General features: G+C 40.4%; 1 protein-coding gene across 1 annotated transcript in view; it reads right to left on the bottom strand.

Annotated features, from left to right (window-relative positions):
- smtnl (smoothelin, like) overlaps positions 1-27,520 on the bottom strand; it is a 91,109-nt gene that overhangs the window by 10,862 nt on the left and 52,727 nt on the right. The window contains exons 3-8 of the mRNA XM_062067905.1: positions 13,721-13,802; positions 4,264-4,521; positions 4,124-4,180; positions 4,002-4,062; positions 3,315-3,464; positions 3,107-3,230 (exon numbers count right to left, since the gene is read on the bottom strand). Of these exons, the coding sequence (XP_061923889.1) occupies positions 3,107-3,230; positions 3,315-3,464; positions 4,002-4,062; positions 4,124-4,180; positions 4,264-4,521; positions 13,721-13,802 (732 nt within the window). The remainder of the gene's footprint in view (positions 1-3,106; positions 3,231-3,314; positions 3,465-4,001; positions 4,063-4,123; positions 4,181-4,263; positions 4,522-13,720; positions 13,803-27,520) is intronic.

The following is a 27,520-nucleotide window of genomic DNA, read 5'->3' as shown; positions in this document are numbered from 1 at the left end:
GTAATGTAGGAAGAAACTATTTAAATGTTAAAGGGGCAGTTTACAACATTTACACAGATGCCGAGAGGGTGCAAACTTTCCAATGTAATTTACACAGTACACTCCACCCTCTTCAGGATTCTCGTACGTAATAACATAACTACGTATTTAGGCACCAGTCCTTCAGATACCCTCCTCCACTGCCTGCCAGGACGGTTTGCTTGTTAGGATAGCCAGGTCAGTTGTATAACCTTACTTCCTTGATGTTGTTGGGGGTAGATCGTGGATATAGATGTCAAACAGCGTAGGTGCCAGCACTGAACCCTGTGGGACACCGTTGTTAATTTTTTTCGCCCTGCTGCTCTGGCCATTGCCAGTCAGTGGCCAGTCGCTGCGGTTGCTCAGTGTCTCCATTATAAAGCTCCCCATGTGCTTATCTGGGATGGTTTTCAGAAGCTTCATGTGTAGCCCATGTCGCCAGAAGCTGTGAGGTCCAAAAAGCCGGCACCAGCATTCTCTCCTGCCTGGAAGCTGTCCTCTATGTCTTGGCACAAGACGGTTACCTGGTCTGTTGTTGACCTGCCACTTCGAATGGAGGGTCGATCACTAGGGTTATGCAAGCCAGGGTGAGGTGTTCCAGGAACTTGAATGGGATACACAACAGTGAGATGGGCCAATATCCCTTAGGGTGGTCACTCGGCTTGTTGGGCTTCAGCAGGGCGATCACCTTAGCACAACGCCAGAACTTCGACAGCTTTGAGTGATGAAGACATGCGGGGAGGAAAGAGCGAAGCCAGTCAGTTGCCTTCTTGCCTTGATGTTTAATGTACTCTGCGTGGATACCATCTATGCCTGGCGCCTTGCCAGTCTTCATGAGCTGTGAAGTCAGTGGATTAGTTTAAGTGGCATTCTGGGCTCCTTAGCTCATGGACTCTTGCTGATGTTTTTAAGTCCTTATCTGCATTAGGGAACCAGCCATTACTCAGCAAAGGCGACACATTGGAGTTTGCTTTGATGGGACATTGTGCTGGGGTTGTTGAACTTCCAGTCAGCTTGTACAGGGTCTGCCACTGCAATTGGAGTGTGTGAAGTCGATCAACTCCACGGTCTCAGTCCATCTTTGCCTGCGATTCTTGTTCAGCCTGTTGAATAGGTCATCTGCTGCTTTGTCTCTTTCCTCAATGTTTTGAGCGTAGTAGTAGACGTTCACTTTTGTCGTCCCAGCAGGGGACATATGCTTTGCAGATGCCGCGGGGGATGTTCTTCTTGGCAGTATTTAGAAGCATCTTACGGTATGACTTGTAGGCATTGTTCGGGTTGTTGGGGCACGGGGGTGTACAGGCTGGAGTGGTGATAAGCGAGGGTCGGTTTGACTGGCGAAACATGTGCAGGATGTGTCTAACTTAAAGTGACTGGTTGTTGTGCTATTTCTGAGTTGGTGGTACTGTTCCGACATGCAGAGTAGAAGGTGGCGGGCTCCTTTGGGTCGTATAGGAGTGCCGCATTAACCGTTGAGAACCTGTCCAACAGGGAATCACCATCAGTCACCATACTGACTGGTGTACCTCCAGTCAGTATGATGGCTATTGAAGTTGCCAGCATAAACAGCAGGGACTGGAGCATCTGAAAGCGATGTTGGTGCCAACCTACTTGGAAGTGGTTTGTAGATGTTGACGATAGTAAAGTAGTGTACTTTAGTTGAGATCCAATCTAGCTCTGCACTCTCTGGAGATTGTCCTGCAGCTGACCAAGCCATGTCCTCGCTGACAAATGTGGCGATGCCTTGGTGTTTGTTGGTGGTGTGGCCGGCCAGTATGTACCCAAGAACCTTTATGATGTTCTTGTTTTCTTGGTGGGTCTCCCGCAGTGCGATCACAGTCACAATATGTTGCGGCTAATTACTTAAGGATGTTGATTTTGGCGATGGTGAGACCTCCAACGTTGAGCTGGAGGACTGCTAGCGCTGGGGCTAGGGTTTGTAGACGCTTTGAAGACATTTGTTTCACTTAAGTGCATGCAACCTTGCGACTACTTATTAGTTACTCACAGGGAGGGCCACATGGAAGCTGTCTCCATCCCAAATTTTTGGCACAATTTGTCATCACATAATGGAATACAACAAAAATAGGCCAAATAACATGTGCAAAACAGCGTGCGCAAAGAATAAAATTGCGAGGACTATGCGTTTTCTGCATTTGATATTGGTAACAAGTGCAAAAATGGTGCAGACTTCACTATTTAAATGAGGTTTTTGCATGTACAACAGGCTGTCACCATGGAGAAACTCATTTACTGCACATCTGCAGTATGTGCTCCAACCTGTGCTGTTTTATAATGTCGTGGAACTTGCAGCCCACCACTATAATCTATACCACTTTTCTGGCAACACAGAAGCACAATCTAGACAGCAGAACCAACCTATTTAATGATTTGCGATGGTGCACTGGAATGATCGAGATACAAGAAAATGCATGTTACAAGAAGCTTAAAAGAAATAGCCAGCACATAAAACAATTTAGTTGGATTCATTTTGGTGTCTGCTGGTTCCAATCAGCACATTAAGTCATCAAGCAGCTATACAATGTCATTGCCGAGTAGACAATATGTCTAATGTTCATATTTCTGACGGTCGAAATATGTTGACACGTACATTGATGGAGTATGCTTTTCTCATTGTCTGTCATTGCAGTGCGATCTCCTCCTTTCTCACATCCATTTGTGCATAACTGTGCCAGTTTGTATGTACTTTCCAAACATGCTAAATATACACACGCAAAAAAGCGTCCACACAACAGTTTCACTCTTGATAAATCAAATTGCGTGTGCTAAATAATTACATTTGTATCTCCTCTTCCCAGTATTCTGGGTGTTCTGATTATCAGCATATACTGAGCATTAACATGAAGGCTACATGGATTGCGCCCGCTATTTTGCCCTTTTAAGAGACGCAATCTTCACCGCATGAGCTTAGTAGTTTAACTTTGCATGCTATACGTTTGCACATGTTTTAGTACTCACAAACCTTTAGTAGATCAGGGCAGTAGTGTACTGAACCAAATTACTCTTACAATGAGAAGAAGGGAGAAAATAAATATACACCGTAATTCCATTTTTGACAGTACATTACCTGGTACCCTACGGTTTTAGAACGACACCATTCAAGAAGGATTTGTTTAATGCTGCTGGCACTGGGAACTCCAAAACTCTGAGATCGCTTCAGTTTGGGTTTGGACTCCACAGGTTTGGGGCGACTGAACAGAGGAAAAATATTGTGACAAGATTTGTGAATCCATTAATCCCAGACAAACTAATGCAGTGTGGTGCAGTGTATTCACCTGCTACTGACTTCGGAGTCCAATCTCTCGAAGACAGAATGTCGTGCCTGACCGCCAATGTTTCTTGGCAAAGTCTGTGACCTCACCAGCTCTCGCCTCCTTTCTCCCCCCTGCCCAAAGGATCTGTCTTTGCTTCCATCTCTGTCATCTCTGCAGGATGGACCCATATATTAAGCCAATCCTACGTTACCTTTTAAAGGGGCTGTTTGCACTTTCACAGCTACAAAGGGGAAAAAAACACACAAACACATTTGGCTAATTTATGTTACCATTGGTGGTTTAACTCAATACAATTGTTTTACAATAGTTTATCTTTTTTAGAATGACTAAGTTTGTAAAAAAGGGTTTAGTGTTTACAGCGGTCACTCACCCTATCTTGTCCACACGTATGCGCAGGGAGCGTGTGCACACATACAAACACAGTCCAAGAGAAGCAACAAACAAGTTGCAGTCATGTTGTTGTTATGATACGTTGATACTTTCATTCAATGACAGCTAACACTAATTATCATTGGCTAACAATACCCAAAGTTAATGCGTGTGCCTGTGGTACGTACGTTTGTACGTAGTTCAGTCATTACATCCTAAAAACCATAAGAGGGTGGCAAGTCAGTGCACTCTTGGCATCTGTGTAAATGTTGCAAACAGCCCATTTAATTGCCCTAAAACATGTCAATCAATACCTACCTGTCATGATGAGGTTGCCCCGTGTAAGTCACAGTTTTTGCAGGGGCAGAACCTGCTTTCTCTGCAAAGACAACAACAGTAAATCACAATCACATGACTGTGGTCTGCCAGTAAAGGCTCACCTTGAAGATGTGAGCTTCCAATAGCTCTGATCGGGGTCCAAGTTTTCACAGAAGACACTAACAGAGGAATGAAAGTCAAACCAAATGGAAGTCAAATCACATGTATTTAGAACCTAGGTGCTCAATGGTTCTCTAACCACCTGGTTGAATTGGAGACTCTGCTTTTGGTTGAGGTTGGATTGTGCTGGCAGCTGATTGGCTAAGATGGAAGGGTTCTGAGACCGGAGAAGTGTGCAAAGCAATGGGGCTACTGGGAGAGTCGGGAGAGCCCTTGGCCTCTGCTGTCTTGGTGGTAGCAGTGATTGGGAAGTGAGCCATCCGTATGGCGACTGGGGCTGTGTGCTCATGTGGTAAGTCCTTGGGTGGAGAACTCTTTCCAGGTACCAACAAGGAATGTTCTGATTGGAAAAACGAAATGTTAGGATCATACAGTATAAGTAACAATTGGAAAACTGTCCTTGAAATCTATGCTGTTATTGTTAAGCAGTTGTTTTGACAGTAAAATACTAGAACAGATTTGAACTGAGGATCTGGATCAGGTTACAGTTTGAGTGACTTATCAAAGAAACTGTTGTCCCAACCACCTCCACTCTTGAGAACATCTGTTCATTATCTTCTGTTAACCGGTAAACATAAAAACTAAATAATAAAACAGATGGACTATTAAACACAATATGACTGTTTCTTCCTGATTTATACTGAGTGACATTCTACCTATTAATGGTCATCATGGCATACTGCTGGTCATTTTTAGAAAGATTTCAAGGTTTCATGTTTCTTTTAAGGGCAACTGCACTTCTTTTTGAATTTTGCTTATCGCTCACAATCCTCATTAGAGACAAAAACATGCATGGTTTTATTAGGATTTTAAATACGATAAAAATTGCTTGGAAGATGCAGCTAATGGGAGTCACCGTTGAAGCCTTCAAAGCCTCTAAAAAAATTCAAGACCCTCCCTCAATGTTTTGTATACACACTGCAATTATATATATAATGTAGTAACAGACACGTTCATAACAATATGTAATATGTACAATATTTTTGTATTTTCGTCATTTTATGCACAGTCGGAGCTAATTCCTCGGCGCATTGATTTCTGTTTCCATAGCAGCTCACGTCTAACTTCTGGCATCAAATGCGTTCCTACTTCCGGATACAAAGTCGTGTCTGTTTTCTAATCAGGGCAGACTTGGTTACAGACAAGGAAGACCACTATTTTTGGACAAATGAGGATTCACAACCTTATCTTTGCTAAACCTACGGAGGGTGAACTAGTGCTTCTAGAAGCAAGCACGAAGGAAGAGGAGACATTAGAGCAGACGGAAGCCGTGAGGTGGAGATGAACCATGAGATGGGCCGGTATAGGTCGGTTGGTAGAGCGGCCGTGACAGCAACTTGAGGGTTGCAGGTTCGATCCCCGCTTCCGCCATCCTAGTCACTGCCGTTGTGTCCTTGGGCAAGACACTTTACCCACCTGCTCTCAGTGCCACCCACACTGGTTTAAATGTAACTTAGATATTGGGTTTCACTATGTAAAGCGCTTTGAGTCACTAGAGATAAGCGCTATATAAAATATAATTGATTGATTGATTGATTGAACGCGAATCGGAGCTGCAAATTGTGGAATTTGAAGACAGGCTATTTTGACATAAACGGCGTGCTTACCCCAAAGAAATCGGAAAATACATCATTGGCCAGCTGGACCTAACAAACAACTGTCCATCGAGTGAGTCGCACTTTATACTGTTCGTGATACACGCAGCACGTCGTGTGTATCATGCACTGTCTGGCTGGATGTGTACAAACAAACCATGAAATATGGGATAATACTGTTACGTCTGCGTTGCATGGTGGGTGGTTGTGTCCCCGAGATGCAGAGAGGACAGCAGGAAAGCAGCGTGCAGGTAAGATGCTTATTTATTCTCAATATGTGAGGGAAAAAAATACAAAAAGGCAGACGTGCCGATGGCATGGGAAACTGCGGCAAAGCTTAACACAGAAACAAGCAAAGGCTAATGACAAGTAGGAGAAACTACAACGCAAACTGCGAGACTTCCAGACAGAGTGTGGTACAAGGCAGGAATAAATAGACGAGGCAGTTGGCGGCGTCGTGAGAAGACCCGCTGAGGACGAGGCAGGAGGCGGCGGCGTTGGAAGACCCGCTGAAGACGAGGATGACGGCGTCGTTGGAAGACCCGATTAAGACGAGGACGGCTGCCTCGTGGGAAGACCCGATGAAGATGAGGATGGCGGCGTCGTGGGAAGACCCGCTGAAGATGAGGATGGCGCCTGGGATGTCGGTATCTGCAGAGCTGGAGAAGCAGGCAGCTGTACTGTAGGCGTCTGCAGAGCTGGACGCGAGGCTGGAGCTGACGGAAGAGCTGGAGGCGAGGCTGTCGGCGTCTGAGAGAGCTTGGCTGGAGCGGGCGTCATCACACGAGCTGATCCTCCATTTCCAGTTCAATCAACATCTTCCGGTACCACTCATCCATCCACACCACACCGTACTTCTCTAGAGAGTCTCCGGTAGACTGCGGTGTCAGAGCAGTACCCGGCTGGGAAGGCATCGAGGCTGCTTGGGCAAGCGTGACATGAGCGGGCATGGCTGCTTAGGCAAGCTCGGCTTGAGCGGGCGTGGCTGCTTGGGCAAGCTGGGCTGAAGCGGGAGTCGGAGCTGGAGCGAGTTTAGCCTCCATTTCCAGCTCAATCCGCACCTTCCTATACTACTCGTCGATCCATTCAGCGGTGTAATCCTCCAAAGAGTCCTTAGAAGCTTGAGAAGCGGATGGCGCCGCTGCTGATGAAGAGGTAGGCAGCGCTCTTGCATGAGGAAGAGCTGGTGCTGCACTAGACCCCCCTAAGGAGTGTTTGACCCCCAACCCTGGTAGGAGCGAAACCAAGGGTGGGTGGGCTTTGGGTAGGTGGGCTACTGAAACAGGAAGTGCATGAGCTGGAATCTCGGAAAACTGGGTGGGTGAGATGGGCGGAGCTTGCCTATGGGGAGGCATGGACTGGCACATATGCTTGTGATCACTGCGCTGCAAAAGTTTGCCTGCGCTAGCGCTTACAATAACAATATCACTAATATTTATTGGGCTTTATGGTCGGACTAGAGGACCTCCTATTGGCTCAGCTGTAAGCAGCCCTTTTTCTGTTTCTTTACAAGTTAGAATGCATTAAAAAAAACCATCTGTCATTATGTTTTTCCTAATGATCGTGAACAATAGGAAAAATTCCCTAAAAAGTGCAGTTCGCCTTTATGAGTGCGATGGCAGCAGGAACCAAATAATTCTTATATTCTTAAGTCCTACAAAGAGGAACAATAAAACGTTGACCAGAGCGAAGGGATGATCGGTACAGTGAACAATAGAGTTTGCTTTGCGCTGCAGCTGTGTGGCATTGATGTCAGTTAGGTTGAGTTGCAGTTCATCTACAAGCTTACTAGCCCCATTTACAATATTAATTAGCCCAAACTTGTTTTCAAGGACAAAATACCAAACCATGACACTACAGAGAAGGACAACATTGATTCAATATATGCCCGATAAATTAGTGTCAACATGGTTCTATCAATGTGAAGACGGGACAGTTTTGTCAATATCAATTTGTTTTTGAGTTACTGCATTTTGAACGCCCCCCTTTCCATTGGCAGACTCGATATGCCGCCTCTTTTTGGTTTGACGTCATCTACAGAACCGGAGCCCATTTCCTCGTATAGAGAGTGTGGATAAAGACATGTAAAACTGTTATTTTGATCACTTAATTGCATGTTTTTGTCGCCCTGGTCCATGATTACTTCAAAACTAATATACTAAACATTATAAGCAAAAATTAAAATGCCATTGACGGACTTCCTTGCTCTTCCATCTCCTCTATCATGGACACCCTATCCTGTGTTTTCTCATGCTCTTTTAGCATTTCCTCAAGCATGTTGAGACATCATCAGTAGAAGAGGACGTAAAAAATAGAATGATTGCGGCTTACTTTCTTTGGCTCTCTTTTTTGGCTCTTCTTTCAACATTCAACACTTCTTTCTACCCTCGAGGGATCTTACAGTGCACTCCTCTCGATTGGTCCGTCCGATTTTGCGTGAGTCAATTAGACTGGAATTGTGTATACTTTCCTCAAATTCCCATCCATCCATCCATTTTCTACCCCTTTCTTTTGAGGTCACGGGAGGCTGGACCCTTTACCAGCTGCACTCGGGTGGAAGGCAGAGTACACCCTGGACAAATCGCCACCTCGACGCAATCTCATATTCCCATCTGGAAATGTATTCAGGCTGTATTTGTTTTGCACAACCTGCAACATTGCATCTGGCAGCTATATTTGATAATACCTTAAAATTTTGCACAAAAATATCGTGATTCAGGATGAAGATGTTACTAAAACTCAGACTACGCAATATAAAATTGCATCCAGTCATCTGTAAGTGACGTCAACAGGCTGATGCAGGCCCACCCACAATTTGTGCATTCCAAAATCTGCTGCAACTCGTTCCAAAACATGCCAAATATTACTTCTGTGTTTAGTTTAGAAGGATTTTAACTTGTTGACATCCTGTAGCCAATGTTTTTAGACTTAAAATGGTCCTTTAAGGAAAGGCTCTTAGCAAAATTCTAATTTGAATAATGTTATTCTTTTGAGACCAGATATAAAAGAACTACCGTATTTTTGTATTTTTCGGAGTATAAGTCGCTCCGGAGTATAAGTCGCACCGGACGGAAATGCATAATAAAGAAGGAAAAAAACATATATAAGTCGCACTGGAGTATAAGTCGCATTTTTTTAGGAAATTTATTTGATAAAACCCAACGCCAAGAATAGACATTTGAAAGGCAATCTAAAATAAAATAAGTATAGTGAACAACAGGCTGAATAAGTGTACGTTATATGACGCATAAATAACCAACTGAGAACGTGCCTGGTATGTTAACGTAACATATTATGGTAAGAGTCATTCAAATAACTATAACATATAGAACATGCTATATGTTTATCAAACAATCTGTCACTCCTGATCGCAAAGGACAATGAAATCTTATACGTCTAGTCTCTTACGTGAATGAGCTAAATAATATTATTTGATATTTTACGGTAATGTGTTAATAATTTCACACATAAATCGCTCCTGAGTATAAGTCGCACCCCCGGCCAAACTATGAAAAAAATAGCGATTTATAGTCCAAAAAATACGGTAGATTAACAGTCATGAATAAAATACTTTTGTTTACAAAAATTGTACATTGCACATTGCAGGCAAAAAAATAAATGATATCCAACATTGAGATTAAAAGTGAAAACTTTAAATTTATGTCTTAAATAGAATATTTCTATAAATAAAATGTAGTATTACACATTGTATGCAAATAAATAATCAAGTAAAACATTGAGAATTCTATAGTTTCAGTAAATCCAGTGGGTAAATTCAGGAATTTTTTCCATTCACCCATCTTAGTAGTAGAAACAATTATTCATAAAAAGTAATTAATTATATATTTCCAAAAAGTAGTTGAATTACTTAAGGAATTACTCATTCATGAATTACTAGTGAAAGTAATTAATGTGTTACTTAAAAAATATAATATCTGGCTTATGCAATTGAGAGATGTATCATATTATGGTAGAGTGTGCGTCTTTACAAGGCAGTGCATGTTTCCTAGTGGCATGTGACGTCAGCGCCCACAGAGCAGTAGCACATTTGTGTGTGTTAGCTTAGCATTAGCAGTTTGTTGGCAGTTCCAGCAGCTCTGTCAAATCTTTTTACTGGATTGTGTTACTTCTGATTAATAAAGAGAGTGAATGTGCTTCCATGGCTGTCGTATCTTCTGGTCCACAAAGGGGGTATTGTTGAGTTTGAACATGCATGCATACAAAATTTGTAGTTTTTCTTTTCAACATGTTTCAAAAGGAGTAGGAAGAAGCAGAGTGTATTCAATCTTACCCCTTTTCCTTTACTTTTGTTCACTTCCTGTTCTCAATTTATTCACAACATACTCCATAAGTAATAATATTATAAAATAAATAAATAGATGAATAATTTGTGAAATAAGTTGTATTTCATATGGTGAGATAAATAAGATTATCAATAAATTCAGAATGTTTATCATGGTTCTTCTTCTTTTTACTTTGTAAACACTGTAAACACTAAGTTTAAAGAGTTTCTTGAATTGGATCATATTAGTACATAATACATACATAGTAAAATACGTTTTTCAACTTGTTTAAGTCGGGGTCCACGTTAATCAATTCTAAAGTGAATTTCTTCTCTTTTGTTGTGAAGGTTTGTAGCAGGTTATAGTTTGCTGTGTGTATAATTTTAGCTGTTTGCAAATTCACTATGTCCTGGAATTTCAGTATTTTCGATTCCATAAATGAAGGGTTTGAATGTTCTCTATATCGAAGTTTATGTAATAATCTAACTGATCATTTTTGGAACACGGTTAAAGAATTAAGTGTACTTTTGTAGTTATTTCCCCATATTTTTGCACAATAATGTGTTTCTTGCCACCTTATGTTGTATATGTGAGGAACTCGCATGGCTGCAGTTGTAGTGAGCCCAAGATGCAGGAACCACGAGAGTGATGAGCAGCTAAGAGGATTTTAATATAATAAACAGAGAAGGAAGCGGTCGTGCATGTAAGGTTCTCAAACATAAATCAATCCTCGACCGCTGAGGAGGAGGCGAGGCAGGCATAAATAGAAGCCTGCTGATTAGCACCAGGTGTGGCCAGGCTGCCAATCAGCAGCAGTTGATGGGAAAACAGCGCTCAGGGAGACATGCAGGAAATGTAACAAAAATGAGAGTGCTAACAAAACATAAAACAAGGAAGCACAAACAGAAACGAAGTGACAGATCATCACAGTATATTATTTAAATGAGATTTACAGTTCATTGGATCATCCATCATTACACCTAGAAATTTGGTTTACTCTTTCAATTTCTATTCCGTCTATTTGTATTTGTGTTTGACTTTTACTTTTACTTTTACTGGATCGCACTATTTTAGTTTTACTGAGATTCAAAGATAGTCTGTTTTTGTCAAACCCTCATTTTAATTTGTCCATTTCTTCTGTTATTATTTGTATTATTTGTATTCTTCTTCTGTGTGTTCTCTCCTGAACAAAACGCTGTTGTATTGTCCGCGAATAATACCAACTTTAAGTCTTTTGTAACTTTACAAATGTCATTTATAAAAAGATTGAACAATTTTGGTCTCAGTATTGATCCCTGTGGTACGCCACAGGATATATTTAGTGTTGTAGACGTTTGTTCGCTTAGCTTCACGTATGGTTTCCTGTCGGTTAAGTAGCTTCTAATCCTGTTTAAGAGAAATCCTCTGGTGACCAGTGTTGGGGCTAACGTGTTACAAAGTAATGCATTACTGTAACGCCGTTATTTTCGGCGGTAACTAGTAGTCTAACGCGTTATTTTTTTATATTCAGTAACTCAGTTACCGTTACTACATGACGCGTTATTGCGTTATTTTACTTTTTTTTTTAATGTATTAACGGCTAGAAACTGACAAGATCTGAGTGTGTTTTATTGGAGAGGGGGGGGGTGCTAGAAAAATGTGCTAGAAGACATGCAGGATATTTCTACAGAGGAGTCACCCATTTTCAGGCAACTAATTAGCATGATACTGGGCGTCAAATGGCAAATGGCACGGAAAACATTTTCCAAGTACCTGGCTCATCATTCAGCACTAAAGGTACACACACTCTCTGAATTCTCTTATATGCTGTTGCTCTTTCATTCTAGACTTCTAAAGTGTTTGATTATCACATCACTCTAAATGTATAGACTATAAAATTCACAATCATAAAGAGGGATCCTAGTGGGCCAGGCCAATCTTTCCTTATCTCTAAACTAAAACTGGGAAAATGCGTAGTGTTCTGGACTTAAGTACAGTGTTGATCTCCCGAAGAAATTATTTTATTTCAGAATTCCTTGAGAGAAATAAACACCTGGTTAGGCTTTGTGTATGTCATGTGTGCCTTCCTTGGGTGAAGCCAGCTATACAGCTATGTTGTTATTATGCTGTTTGTTAAATTGGCCCTTTGAAACATATCTTTGTCTTTGTGTGTTGTATGTAGACCACATTGCTTAGCAGAGTTCAGTGATGCAATTGCATGTCAAGTTGATCAACAGATTGTATTATTCTCCAGTGCAATAACAGTACTGAAATGAAGGCTAAAAGGGCATTAATGGGAGCCTTAAAAAAAAAAAAAGAAGTAACTAAATAGTTACTTTTCACAGTAACGCATTACCTTTTGGTGTAAGTAACTGAGTTAGTAACTGAGTTACTTTTGAAATAAAGTAACTAGTAACTGTAACTAGTTACTGGTTTTCAGTAACTAACCCAACACTGCTGGTGACATATTGTTACAATTTTTTATTAAAACATTGTGGTTAATTGTGTATTGCTTAGATTGCAAGCTGAATGTTTTCACTTCAGTCACTGATGTGTCCCCTTGTAGTTAGTAGTAGTGTGTTAGTAGTAGTGTGTTAGTAGTAGTGTGCATGTGTGTGCTCTTCCCATTTGATATCAAGTTCATTTTCGTGTTCAGTTCTGGTTGTTGCTTTCATTAGTAGAAGTCTATTTCCTGCACTGAACTTGCTGTGCCTTTGACGCTGACATCTTTACATAAAACTACATAATATTAGTGTGCTACATTACATCAGAACTCTGATCATTATACATATCCCTTGTGTAAATGATTCCACCACAATACGCTGACTTTTAGCGGGAGTTGTGGTCTTGTTCGCCTCGTAATGTAGTTGCATTTTCTGCACTCGGCTGTTTTTTGTGCTGCTGCCTTTTTGAAACTCTGCAGTGTGCATTCATTTGTTCCACGCCTGTTGCCGCAAAACCCAAGTACACTTTTATTTTCTTTAAAAAAATTGAGTCGCTCTTGTTAGCATTAGCATTAGCCACGTTTTGAATCTCCGCTAATGAAGTAAGGAGCCCTGAGAGGGCTATGGAATCTCCTGGGGGCAAAAAGAATGCCGGAGCAGGTGGAGAAAAAAAAAAGATTTTTTGTTTTTTAAATTCTCTGCAACCAAAAATTTGAATATATGGATACAATCTATTTATCGCCCAGGCCCAATATGAGGACTGACACTACTAAAAGCTCTATAGACATGGCAGAGTAAAACCAAATACTTGGTAGTCCTGCCGTCATTGGACTACAATACTGATGATGAAAGTTTACAGCAGATAAGGAAGAATGTGCTAACAATTGAGAAATTGTCATTGTTATTTAAGTAATGTCTTACTAGAAGTTACATCATGCAGCCCAATAACAGCGTAACTTTTTAAACTTTTCTGAAAAGTGTTTGCTGGTATATTACATATCAAAACTGTGATATCACTAAGAGATTGAAAGTCTGGCATTCATCTTCCTGACTTGACAAATTTCCCCAGAACCACACAAAACATTACTCAACTGTTTTTTTTCCAGGAAAATGCTCACCATACTCAAGTAAAGTGATCTCGGGAGAAAAACCATGCAACTGGTTGACGTCACTTTTGTACTTGAGCTTTGAGTGTGAGGACATGTTGTATTGCCATCATGTGAAACACTTGAGGGTACCTGTTGACGCAGTGTGTCCATTTTTCAGTCCAGCATGTGTCGGGGCTGGATCCACTTCTATTGGCTCCTCTCGCTCAATACTCTGGAACACACACACAGTATAGCGTCATGGTTTTAACGAGGACCACACGTTTTTTAAGGGCGCATGAAGTCATTCTTAACTTTTACTGCTATCCAGAGATTCTAATTCAATTTGGACATTCAGCGATTTAGACTCCTAGTGATTTTCAAAGTGTCAAAAATATTTTACACATTTTGTAGCTTCTAAGTTGCCCAGTGATATATTGGATCTTGCATGTGAGTCATGTTTGCATCAGACTAATGACAAACTTTTGTGACAAACTGACAAACAAAAAAGATAAGACCCAAAGGGGTTATGTTTCGGATTTGTTTGTTTCAGACATGTTTGACAAGTTACTTAAAGGAATATCACATGGTTATATTTGCACAATTTCACTTATTCAAAAAGGAGTAGGAAGAAGCAAAGTTTATATTTAATCCTACCCCAAAGTGAAAGAAAGGTATGTGATTATATTAACATATGATTATACCTTAACAAGCAAATACAAAACAAGCACATTGAGACTAAATATGCAGTAATTAAAGGTCTAAAAATATTGTTTTACCGTAGTTGTACACGTCAGAATTAGATATAGATTAAGTAATAATTAGTTGGTGATAGTCAGTGAATGTAATGTATTACTGTACTTAGAATTTGGCATAATCTATGTTACAATTGCAAAGTTGGTATTGTTGACCTCATCAACTTTGTGAGTTATGTGGCTGATGACATTACCCCAGGAGGCAGAGACAGAAGGCGACATGCAGGTAAAATATTTAATTAGCCTGATAAAGAACCAAAAAGTAACAAAGAGAGGGCTTGTTGGACAGCATGACGCAGAGGGTAGAGCGGCCGTGCCAGCAACTTGAGGGTTCGAGGTTCGATTCCAGCTTCTGCCGTTGTGATTTTGGGCAAGACATTTCACCCTTGCTCCCAGTGCCGCTTACACTGGTGTATTGTGGTGGTGGTCGGAGGGGCCGCTGTGGCTTCAAATGTAGCTTACCACCATAATGTGTGAATGTTGAATGAATGAATGATGGGTTATCAGTTCTCTGTGTAGCGCTTTGAGTGTTTGGAAAAGCGCTACATAAATTTAATCCATTGTTGTTATTATCATTAGTGCAAGGCACAGAGCGGCACCATAATCACAGATGCACACTGACAAAAGGCAATAATCCAGCGTTGGCAAGGAGCAATAGGTGGACCTGAATAGCTCTAATAGCTGGCAGGAAACTAAAGAGAATGTGAAGGTGAAGAAAAACAAGGAGTCCAACAGGAAGTAGAACAAAAAATCAGAGCACCAGAACAGGGACTGATAAGAGAACCCAAAAGCTGTCACACAGACCGTGACGTTGTGTCCTTACTTTTCTTGTAATCAAGATGATGTAATTGTCAGTATTTGGGCTTTTTTCGGTCCTCCATTTGACTTACACTGAACAAAAATATAAACACAACACTTCTGTTTTTACTCAAATTTTAATGAGTGTAACTCAAAGATCTACAACTTTTACTATATACACAAAAGACCTGTTCCTTTCAAATATTGTTCACAAATCTGTCTAAATCTGTGTTAGTGAGCATTTCTTCTTTGCCAAGATTATCCATCCCACCTCACAGATGTGGCATATCAAGATGCTGATTAAACAGCATGATTATTGCACAGGTGTGCCGTTGGCCACTCTGAAAAGTGCAGTTTTATCACACAGCACAATGCCACAGATGTTGCAAGTTTTGAGGGAGCGTGCAGTTAGCATGCTGATTGCAGGAATGTCCACCAGAGCTGTTGCCTGCGAATTGAATGTTAATTTCTCTACCATAAGGCGTTTCAGAGAATTTGTCAGTGCATACAACCAAACTTACAACCGCAGACCACGTGTAACCACACCAGCCCAGAACCTCTACATCTAGCAGATGCACCGACATGAACGTCTGAGACCAGCCACCCGGACAGCTACTGCAACAATTGGTTTGCATGACCAAATAATTTCTGCATAAACTGTGAGAAACCGTGTCAGGGAAGCTCATCTGCATGTTAGAAGTCCTCATCGGGGTCTCTTGAAGTTAAAGGCCTACTGAAATGAAATGTTCTTATTTAAACGGGGTTTGCAGATCCATTCTATGTGTCATACTTGATCATTTCGCGATATTGCCATATTTTTGCAGAAAAGATTTAGTAGAGAACATCGATGATAAAGTTCGCAACTTTTGGTCACTGATAAAAAAGCCTTGCCTGTACCGGAAGTAGCTTGACGTCACAGGGCTCCTCACATTTGCACATTGTTTACACCAGCAGCGAGAGCGATTCGGACCGAGAAAGCGACGATTACCCCATTAATTTGAGCCAGGATGAAAGATTCGTGGATGAGGAAAGTGAGAGTGAAGGATTAGAGTGCAGTGCAGGACGTATCTTTTTTCGCTCTGACCGTAACTTAGGTTCAAGGGCTCTTTGGATTCCACACTCTCTCCTTTTTCTATTGTGGATCACGGATTTGTATTTTAAACCACCTCAGATACTATATCCTCTTGAAAATGAGAGTCGAGAACGCGGAATGGACATTCACAGTGACTTTTATCTCCACGGCAATACATCAGCGAAGCACTTCAGCTGCGGAGCTAACGTGATAGCATCGTGCTTAACTGCAGATAGAAACAGAAGAAATAAGCCCCTGACTGGAAGGATAGACAGAAAATCAACAATACTACCAAACACTGGACCTGTAACCACACGGTTAATGCTGTGCCGCCTGGCGAAGCCTAGCAATGCTGTTGCTAACGACGCCATTGAAGCTAACTTAGCTACGGGACCTTGACAGAGCTATGCTAAAAACATTAGATCTCCACCTACGCCAGCCCTCATCTGCTCATCAACACCCGTGCTCACCTGCGTTCCAGCGATCGGCGGCGCGACGAAGGACTTCACCACGATGATCGGTGCGGTTGGCGGCCCGGAGACGGTGGAAGTCAACCCAGACAGGTGAGAACAGCGGCGCAGCGGCGGACGGCGTTGTAGCTTTCGACGACACCCCGGCCGCCATCAGAGTCGGCAAGAAACATATATTTCCCCAAAGTTACGTACGTGACATGCACATAGCGGCACGCACGTACGGGCAAGCGATCAAATGTTTGGAAGCCAAAGCTGTACTCACGGTAGCGCGTCTGCTATCCAACTCAAAGTCCTCCTAGTTGTGTTGCTATAGCCAGCCGCTAATACACCGATCCCACCTACAGCTTTCTTCTTTGCAGTCTCCATTGTTAATTGAACAAATTGCAAAAGATTCACCAACACAGATGTCCAGAATACTGTGGAATTATGTGGTGAAAACAGACGACTTAAGCTGGCCACCGTGCTATTCCAAAATGTCTGCTTCAACCCGTGACGTCACGCGCAAACGTCATCATACCAAGACGTTTTCAGCCGGAAGTTTCCCGGGAAATTTAAAATTGCTCTTTATAAGTTAACCCGGCCGTATTGGCATGTGTTGCAATGTTAAGATATCATCATTGATATATAAACTATCAGACTGCGTGGTCGGTAGTAGTGGGTTTCAGTAGGCCTTTAACAGCGTGTTTCAGCTCCTGCCATTATCCAGCAACTTTGCACAGCCATTGAAGAGGAGTGGACCAACATTCCACAGGCCACAATCAACAACCTGATCAACTCTGTGCGAAGGAGGTGTGTTGCAATGCGTAAGGCAAATGGTGGTCACACCAGATACTGACTGCTTTTCTGACCCCTGACCCCCAGACCGTGCACATATCAGAGTGGCCTTTTATTGTGTGCAGCCTAAGGCACACCTGTGCAATAATCATGCTGTTTAATCAGCATGTTGATATGCCACACCTGTGAGATGGGATGGATTATCTTGGCAAAGAAAGAAATACTCACTAACACATATTTAGACAGAGTGGTGAACGATATTTGAGAGGAATAGGTTTTTTATGTATATAGCAAAAGTTTTAGATCTTTGAGTTCAACTCATAAAAAATCGGATTGTTGCGTTTATATTTTTGTTTAGTATAGATTTTACAGTTGGTGCTCTAAGTGCCCTGAATTTTTGTTTCTTTTTCCTTTCAGCTTGACTCTCTGCTTTAACTCGTTTTTTGTGTTGGTGAAATGTATAAAGATGACTGGTGCGGTGTGTGTTGGTCGACAATGGAATGCATGTGTTGATGATGTTGTCATCCACATCCACCCCATTTGATTGCAGAAAATGCATTTTTATGTCGGCCCGTGTTGTATTATTGTCAATTTCTTCATTATCTCAGCAGCTAGATTTAAATGATACTACTGACTAGCATATGCTTTATTAAGAGCATTATTTTGGTCTGCTGACAAAAATACAAGTTTGAACGCAAACGAGACCTTATTATATAGTAGTATCGGACAAGTGTTATACCACACCCTAAAATGAGCTATTCTGCTCATGCCTTACATGTCTGTACGTGTCTATTTGGATGGCCTTTTCAGTCTTTGGAAGCAGATTATGATTTAAGATGAAACTGTATATGTGTTTTTTTAAAATTGTTTTTATATTGTTTAAATAGTGGATCCCTACAAAGCTAAAAAGCCCTAAATCAATAAACAAATTGAAGCAGTATTTCATGCAAATAAAACCTAAAAAAACGCCTCAGTGCCAACCCAGGCTTCTTGGGTGTGTACCTTCAGGTATCTGTGGTAGAATAGACCAAACAGCTGCTTCTGTTTCAACCTGTCGAAGTGGAAATTAATATGTTGGACTGAAAACGCTTAGCCATTTCACGACTGTGTTTATAATGCCACTATATGTTCAAAGTAAGCATCAGTGTCAATGGCAAATATTTTGAAGTAGTATTAACCCTGTACAAGTGTAAAGAATATCCTTAAATTGACTTATTTATTTATTTTCTGGACCATAGGGCGCACCGGATTATACAGCACGAAAAAGACGGCGCTTAGATGGCAGCATATGTTGTTCCAAAACCTGTATGTACCTTTCAGCATTAATGGTGCCTTCACAGATGTGTAAGTTACCCATGCCTTGGGCACTAATGCAACCCCATACGATCACAGATGCTGGCTTTTGAACTTTCCGTCGATAACAGTCTGGATGGTTCGCTTCCCCTTTGGTCCGGATGACACGATGTCGAATATTTCCAAAAACTATTTGAAATGTGGACTCGTCAGACCACAAAACACTTTTCCACTTTGCATCAGTCCATCTTAGATGATCTCGGGCCCAGAGAAGCCGGCGGCGTTTCTGGATGTTGTTGATAAATGGCTTTCGCTTTGCATAGTAGAGTATTAACTTGCACTTACAGATGTAGCGACAAACTGTATTTAGTGACAGAGGTTTTCTGATGTGTTCCTGAGCCCATGTGGTGATATCCTTTAGAGATTGATGTCGGTTTTTGATACAGTGCCGTCTGAGGGATCGAAGGTCACGGTCATTCAATGTTGGTTTCCAGCCATGCCGCTTACGTGGAGTGATTTCTCCAGATTCTCTGAACCTTTTGATGATATTATGGACCGTAGATGTTGAAATCCCTAAATTTCTTGCAATTGCACTTTGAGAAACATTGTTCTTAAACTGTTTGACTATTTGCTCACGCAGTTGTGGACAAAGGGGTGTACCTCGCCCCACCCTTTCTTGTGAAAGACTGAGCTTTTTTTGGGAAGCTGTTTTTATACCCAATTATGGCACCCACCTGTTCCCAATTAGCCTGCACACCTGTGGGATGTTCCAAATAAGTGTTTGATGAGCATTCCTCAACTTTGTCAGTATTTATTACCACCTTTCCCAACTTCTTTGTCACGTGTTGCTGGCATCAAATTCTAAATTTAATGATTATTTGCACAAAAAAAAAAGTTTATCAGTTTGAACATCAAATATGTTGTCTTTGTAGCATATTCAACTGAATATGGATTGAAAATTATTTGCAAATCATTGTATTCCGTTTATATTTACATCTAACACAATTTCCCAACTCATATGGAAACGGGGTTTGTAGGTGCCATTGTGTGGTCCTAACACACCATAGTAACACTCGTATGTTGAAGCACAGTACGTCTGACTACGGTAGCCGTAATACGCCGACAATCCATCAAGCAGTGTGGCTTCATAGCTTACCAAAGTCGTACTAAAACATTGACAGATTTTTGAGCGCCTTGTGTAATGTTCTGTATTCTCAATGGAACATTTCAAGTTTTGTTGTTGTTTACTGGAGTCATATTGCAGTCTACACATATCTCTTTATGTGTGACTGCCATCTACTGGTCACACTTGTCATTACACCATGTACCAAATAAAGTAGCTTCAGGAGCGGTAAGCACAACGGAAACTATACAGTATATTAGGCGCTCCGGGTTATAAGGCACACTGTCGCTTTTTGAGAAAATGAAAGGATTTTAAGTGTGCCTTATAGTCTGAAAAATACAGTAATATGTTGCACAAACAATAATTTACAGTCACATCTGATTGTGGCCTATTTTTGCCAAAAATGGCCCACACTCTTTTTAGGCTTTCTTCTACGTTTATTGCATATTTTTATCGAAGTGAGCACTAATTAACTGAACTGCTGTAATCACTTTGTTTGAAACCCATGTTTATTATTTATTAATTTACTAACCTTTATTTACCCGTAGTGTTGGTAATACGGACGTTAGAGTATGACGGCGTTATTTTTTCCAGTAACAAGTAATCTAATTAATTACTGTTCCGATCGTTGCAACACAGTTGTCGTTACTGAGAATGTGAAGTGGCTCGTCACTACAGTTCGGTTGAATGAAGCACAAGGTGTCAGGTTTCGGCCACACATCAGCTGCATGCAGAGAGAAAGGGTGGGGGTGATGACGCCGTTGTAAACGTGCTGATGATGATTGGCTGGGTGGGCTCACGCTGTCTCACTGCACGCTCTGACTGACACACAAGACCGTGATAATAGCAACAAGGGAAATTCTAAGGTTGCATTCCCAAACTGGAAGTACCGGCACTACTCTTTGCTTGTTGAAATTAAAGGCAAGAATGTTTATGTAACTTGCATGCTATGTACTGAAAAGAAGTGTTTATTCACGTCTGCCTCAAGCAACTGAAATTGCACCTCACATCAACACATTCCAACATGACACTTGTGTCTTTGAGCAAGCCACTTCACCCACCTGCTCCAAGTGCCACACACTCTGGTTTAAATGTAGCTTAAGGATGTAGATAATAAACTGTTTTTAACTTTTTAACTGCTTTTTATCTAACAAATTGCTCTTAAGATCATTTGTATGAGCCAGAACATGCAGAGAGATCCATGTGGCATACTGTGGCATGCTGCTCAATGCAGCCTCACATGCCATCATGGAAAGAAAAAAAATTTAAAAAGAAAAAAAAATAATTAAATTGTTATATGTATCCAGTGATTATACTATAAAGTTATTTTCCATTTAACTTCACCAGTTTTAGATTATTTTTATTCAAAATAGCTGAATTTTCACATTTGCCGTTCAAATACTGAGAAGAGACTTGCGGTGATCAGCAGCCATGTGAGCCTCACCATGGATTGCGCAATGACTCGGCTAACTGCTGGCCTGCTGTGCAGTGAGACCTATTGCTATATGAATTATATTATACATTTCCATAGTTTAGTTAGCTGAGGTATATAATGTACAGTGTATTTTGTCAACAACTGTATGTGTGTAACATATTTCTTGTGCTGAGCATTCATAAAACGGCTGCGAAGACGCACTGGCTGAGGCTCGCAGTAATCCCGCCTCATGGTGGTAGAGGGCGCTAGTGATCCCAAGGATCATTTTTGCGACTACTCGGCTGCAGAATAAGTGACAACAAGCAGCAACAGTTAGCGATCGTTTATTTTTTCCTATCGCCTGGACTTTTAACATGGAGGATTACATATCTGAAATAAAACAGTTTTTTAAACTGGACTTTCAATCGAAGCAGGAGGTAATAATTAAAGGAAGATCTCCATCGAGACAGAGAGACTTTTAAAACTGAAGAAAGATAAGGAAGACTTCTATAAACAAGTTATCGATGCGTTTGTTCAGAAGGAGTGGCGCATGGACTTCATTTATAAGTAAAGGTAAGACCATAATAACGTTTTTTTAATTATATGTGCTTTTTTGTGTGCTATAGTTTGTATGTGTAAAGTTAAAGTTAAGTTAAAGTACCAATGATTGTCACACACACTAGATGTGGTGAAATTTGTCCTCTGCATTTGACCCATCCCCTTGATCACCCCCTGGGAGGTGAGGGGAGCAGTGGGCAGCAGCGGCGCCGCGCCCGGGAATCATTTTTGGTGATTTAACCCCCAATTCCAACCCTTGATGCTGAGTGCCAAGCAGGGAAGAATGCTGGTATGAGCTTTTAAACATAACCTGTTAACTGCTGCCAATCAAATGGTGAATAAGATACTCTTTAGGGTTCATATGTTTGTAAATCTGACTGTGATGAAGTCAGTGCCTCACCAGCCATGAACCTCACACATATATATATATATATATATATATATATATATATATATATATATATATATATATATATATATATATATATATATATATATATATATATATATATATATATATATATATATATATGTGTGTGTGTGTGTGTGTGTGTGCGTGTATTTTACCTCTGTTTTAAATGTTATTTTATGTTATAGTTTACCTGTATTTCTTTGTGGTGTTCAGCCCTTTGTTCTTCAACTGTGGTTGTTTTTAAAGGGCTTTATAAATTAAGTTGGTATGGTACAGTATACTGAGGTTTCATTATGTAAAGCACTGTGAGTCTCTAGTGGAAAAAGCGTTATATCAATATAATTCACTTGACTTCGCTTCAAATGCAGCCAATTTTTTTGAGTCAGATTCATTTAGGAAATTTAATTAATCGCAGGTAATTACTTGCTTGAATTACTAAAATTATCTTAAGAAAAGACACTCATATTTGTACACAAATGCAATTGTATTTATGGAATGTTTTTAACGTTTTACTTGAATTCATGTCATTTATTTGTCCAAAACTTGCCAATAATTTTATCTAAAGTTCTTTTAGGGTTTATTTTGGTATACAGGTGCAGATAATTGCACTACTTAAAGGCCAAATGATCATTTCTGTCTTTTTTCCTTTGTTTACATTTTTGGACCGTATTAGGTTTTGTACTGTCAATGTTTAATACGGAATATTTATTTTTTATAAATTTTTATGTCAATGCAGATCATATCGTACACTGCAGTTTATTGAGTTCAGATAAATGCCAAATGTTCTAAAATACTGCATACCATGTTTCTATTCTTTAATCAGTTGATATTAACATTTTTGACGTTAAAGCGTATAAAATAACAAAATAGAAAATAACATTACAGTTACTTTGCTCAGTAACTAATTACTCTCACAGTGAAGTAACTGAGTTAATAACTCAATTACTTTTTGGGATAAGTAATTTGTAACTGTAAGTAATTACCTTTTTTTAAAGGAAGAAGACCAACACTGTTTACCCAGGATTATCCCATTGAGATTAGCAATCTCTTTCACAAAGGAGTCCTGTCACACACATTCGTACACCAGTGTGGGTTGCATCATTGCACTCACTGATGAGCTGGAGCCTATTCCGGCTGACTTTGGGCAAGAAGCTAAGGCTCAATCACACGTTGGAACCCTTGGTTTAGAGTTTAAAAAATAGGTATTTTTAAGACTTTTTAGGATTGCATCCATTAGTTATGCCATTCAACATGAGGGGGAGCTGATCCACCCACTTTTTCCAGTGAATTTATAGTTCCCAATACGTCAAACGGACACTATTGTAGTCCAGTGACATTTCGAACATTTATATTCTTTCAAGTTTATATGAATGATGAGAATGGGCCTTTTCTTTTTGAGCATTAGCAAGGCCCATAAACGCGTGGTTGGATGTGTTTGATGTGGAACTGCTTCGACCGCAAACCTGCCAAATGGAAGATGAACTAGAACACATCGAGGGTCGGGCCATCTTGTCCTGTTTCACTGACATTTGGACTCACGACAATATGTTCTTCTGTATGAAAAGACAAAAAAATCCAAAAAATTAAAAAATGACACAACTACTGTGGAACTTGTTTTTGACCACAACCAATCCATGTGGACTAAATTCTCAAGTCCTGGTCCATTTAAAAAAATGTCTGCTTAAGTGGATGTGCCATACATGGTGAATAATCGGGTTGTTTATGTTGGCATGAGTTGTAGTATTGTTGACTTCATCATTATCGCTAAGCAACATACAATAACTACTGTCTAGTTAACAGCATTAAAGTGTACATACAGTGACTTCTGGTTCAGTGCAAAGAAAGCTTCAATACAAAAGCATGGCAGTAATAACCTCAGGGTTCGTACAGGTGCTTAAAAACCTTGAAAATGCTTGGATTTTAATGTTGTGTTTTCAAGGTTTGAAAAATGCTTGGATTTTGGGTGAAGTGCTTGTAAATGCTTGGAAATGTTCATACTTCTCGGCAGTCTGACTCAATAGGCTAATTATAAAATGGAAAAAAATTAAATAAGTTTCTTTAAAAATAAAAGCTACACGCTTGATCTGTTGGCTTTGCACGAGCCCTTACATTAGGTTGTTGTCATGCCAGAGCCGTATATACGGCTCTGTGTCGCCCCCAAGAGGACAGTGGTGCATCGGTCCATCGGTGGTGCATCGGTTTTTTTTAAATTATTAGTCCATTATTGGACTTGTTTGTACTGTGAAGGTCATGTAATTTTTTCACAACTTAGAGCTGAGTTAGAATGAAAGATTTTGTAGTTTTTACACAACATGGTTGTATGCATTTCTTGCTCTATTATTTTCATTGTCTACTGAACTTGTCTGGCTACCTCAGTGAAAGAAAAAAAAAGTTAACTTTTGTCTTTTTGTTAATTTGTTATCACAGCCACAATTATAAGGCTAGATATGCTTAATGAAAGGTGACTGAGGTGTTGAGAAACCAACAAAATATGTTCCTTTAATTTAGTATCCTTATATTAATGTGGAACAGTTTTGTTAATAAATGAGTGAAATTGACATTTTGAGGGTGTGTGTATTTATATCACATTATGCAGTTTACAAGCACAAATACGGTGTGAATCAATCCGTGCTGATCAATGTCATAGAGTGCTGTAAGTAAGAACAAGAACAAGAAATTTGAAAAACAACCCCAATGGAGAGACGTTTGCAAACACCAATGACACTGAATTGTCTACAGAAACACTGCTTCATTTTCTATGCCCCATTCAGTTAATGACATCTGCTGGTTCAATGTTAGGCTTAGGTTTTAGCAGATTTTCCGTATTTTTCCTGCAGACAGCATTTGGTGACCTCAAACAACAACGCTATGGTTTTCGCCTTTTGAAGGGTACTGGAAATACTGGAAAATTTATCTTGAAAGTCCTTAAAAAGTGCTTGAATTTGGCCATGGAAAAGGTGTACGAACCCCGTAACCTGCATTCTACCACAGTCTCAAACAAAATACATGCATTTAATTGTTTAGGTTGTTAGCCACTGGCAGAAAGGTTTACTGTCTTTGTACTCAAGACATACAACAGAATTACTGCAGTAGCTCTGGTAAATAAATGTGTATATAATATGGAAGTATGTCGATAAACGCTTATGTTGACGTGTCTGTCCACTGTTAAGGTGCTAACATGACTATTTCATATGATTTTTCCCCTCGTGCTTGTTGTCCCAATGCTTTGGTCTGAATTGAATACTTTACTAAGCTTTAGATTACCAGTTTATTCTCCAGAAAATGGCAGAACGTGAGAAAATATGAGTTCATCTGAAAGGAATGCGGTTGGCGTGTGTGTTTGTGTGATAACAGCTCTGAGATGACACACCTGGAGTAATAAGAGCGGTCAAGAGAAAATGTGACCGTATGAAAAGTTAAGCAAAGTGTACAGTTGTGTATGTGATGAGAAATGAGGTAGAGGGACAAGGCTGTTAAGTGGAAACAGCTGGCCAACGAACAGGAGAAGGGAAGTAAATTGTTGCAGGTCTGTGGGAAGGGGAGCTTCTCTTGATATCTAATGTGGGTCAGCAGGGGAAACATGATAGCTGAGCTGCTCCGGTTCCTGTAAATGCTTCACTATCTCCACCTCGAAGTTTCTGGCAGGACACTGCAACACTTCACATGGCACACACTGACAGGACATCTCAGGTCAATAAATTGGATTGCAAACCTTTGCGGATTTGAAAGGGTAAATTACTAACATCTAACATTGTATAAAAAAATGATTTACAACTTGGGGTGCCCTGATCCGATATTGATATCGGATACGGTCCGATTTTAACAGAAAAACCAAGTATCGGATTATATGGGTTTGCATATAAACTTTACGCGATAAGGCTCACGCTCCAATACAAGGAGTCATGCAGCGTGTTTTTTTGTTCAAAAATGGACAGCCTTTTAAACATCTAAATGTATTCCAATAAGTACACAATTCTGGTCTTTCCTTGTATTTTAGTAAAGTCATTACAAAAAGTAGCCAGAAGGGCTATAGCGCTAGGCTATGGTAGAATCTAACAGCTATACACAACTAAGCACACAAGCTAGACATACATAATAAGTGTCCTTAATTAAAAAATATTTCAGTTTAAAATACTACATTTGTCAAAATAAGCAAGTATTAAATAATTATAGTTACAGATACAAAGTCTCCAAGGCAGAAATGTATATTAGAAAGTATCCAGTAACAAACTGGCCCGCATCATTCAATTTACTGTGTCATGAGCCTAACTTAATGAATTATTGTGGCCCCAAGGTTTCGACAAAAGAACAAATGCTGTGACACCCCACTTCAACTTAAAGGGAAACTGCACACTTTTGGGATATTTGCCTATTCACAATAACTATAAAAAACATGATGACGGATGGATTTTTTTCAAATGCATTTTAAATATTAAATAAACGTCAATAAAAATCCGCTTACAGCGGAGAGAACAGGAGCTCCACTATTCTGCCCATAAAATCCGATCCGTCGTCATGTCTCATAATGATTTTGAGCGATAGGCAAAATGTCACGGCCCGGGCACATTCCAATGCGCATCATTTGTGCGCTCTGCTGAGCGCACCTGTGCGCGCCACTCCTGCAGAAGCTGTGCCAGTGCACCGCTGCAATCAATCAGCACTCATCACACCTGACGCTGATGAGCTCCCTGGGCTCCTTAAGTCAGTGCAAACCTGTGTTCCGGGCCAGAACGTAGCTACCTGTCCTGTACAGTAAGCCAAAACTGTCAAGCTCTATGCATCCTTTCTCTCTCTGTGTTTTCTTCCCCGTCGTGTTCATTTTGTCTCGTTTCCTCCTTGTCGCCTCCCAGCAGCAGACCTCCGTTCCCGCGTCACGAGCTGTGTGTCTCGTCTCCCCGTATTCCCTCTGCTTCCCTGGCTGCCTCTTGGATCTCGACCTCCCGCCTGGACACGGACTTTGACGCCTCGCTATTGCCCCCAACTTCTTGCCTGTCTCACAGACCTCCGAGCTTGTCTTGCCCAGCCCCCTTGGACTTCCGCACCTCTCGCTCAACACTTCCGGGTAACACTCTTCAGTTAATCCCCACACACACACACACACACACACACACACACACACACACACACACACACGCACACACATTTTGGATTAATTACACACTTCATTTTGTATTTATATATATATATACATATATATATATATATATATATATATATATATATATATATATATATATATATATATATATATATATATATATATATATATATATATATATAT

This window comes from Entelurus aequoreus, linkage group LG13 (assembly GCF_033978785.1).
Source record: "Entelurus aequoreus isolate RoL-2023_Sb linkage group LG13, RoL_Eaeq_v1.1, whole genome shotgun sequence".
Taxonomy (NCBI): Eukaryota; Metazoa; Chordata; class Actinopteri; order Syngnathiformes; family Syngnathidae; genus Entelurus; species Entelurus aequoreus.
This window is presented reverse-complemented; position numbering and strand designations above follow the sequence as displayed.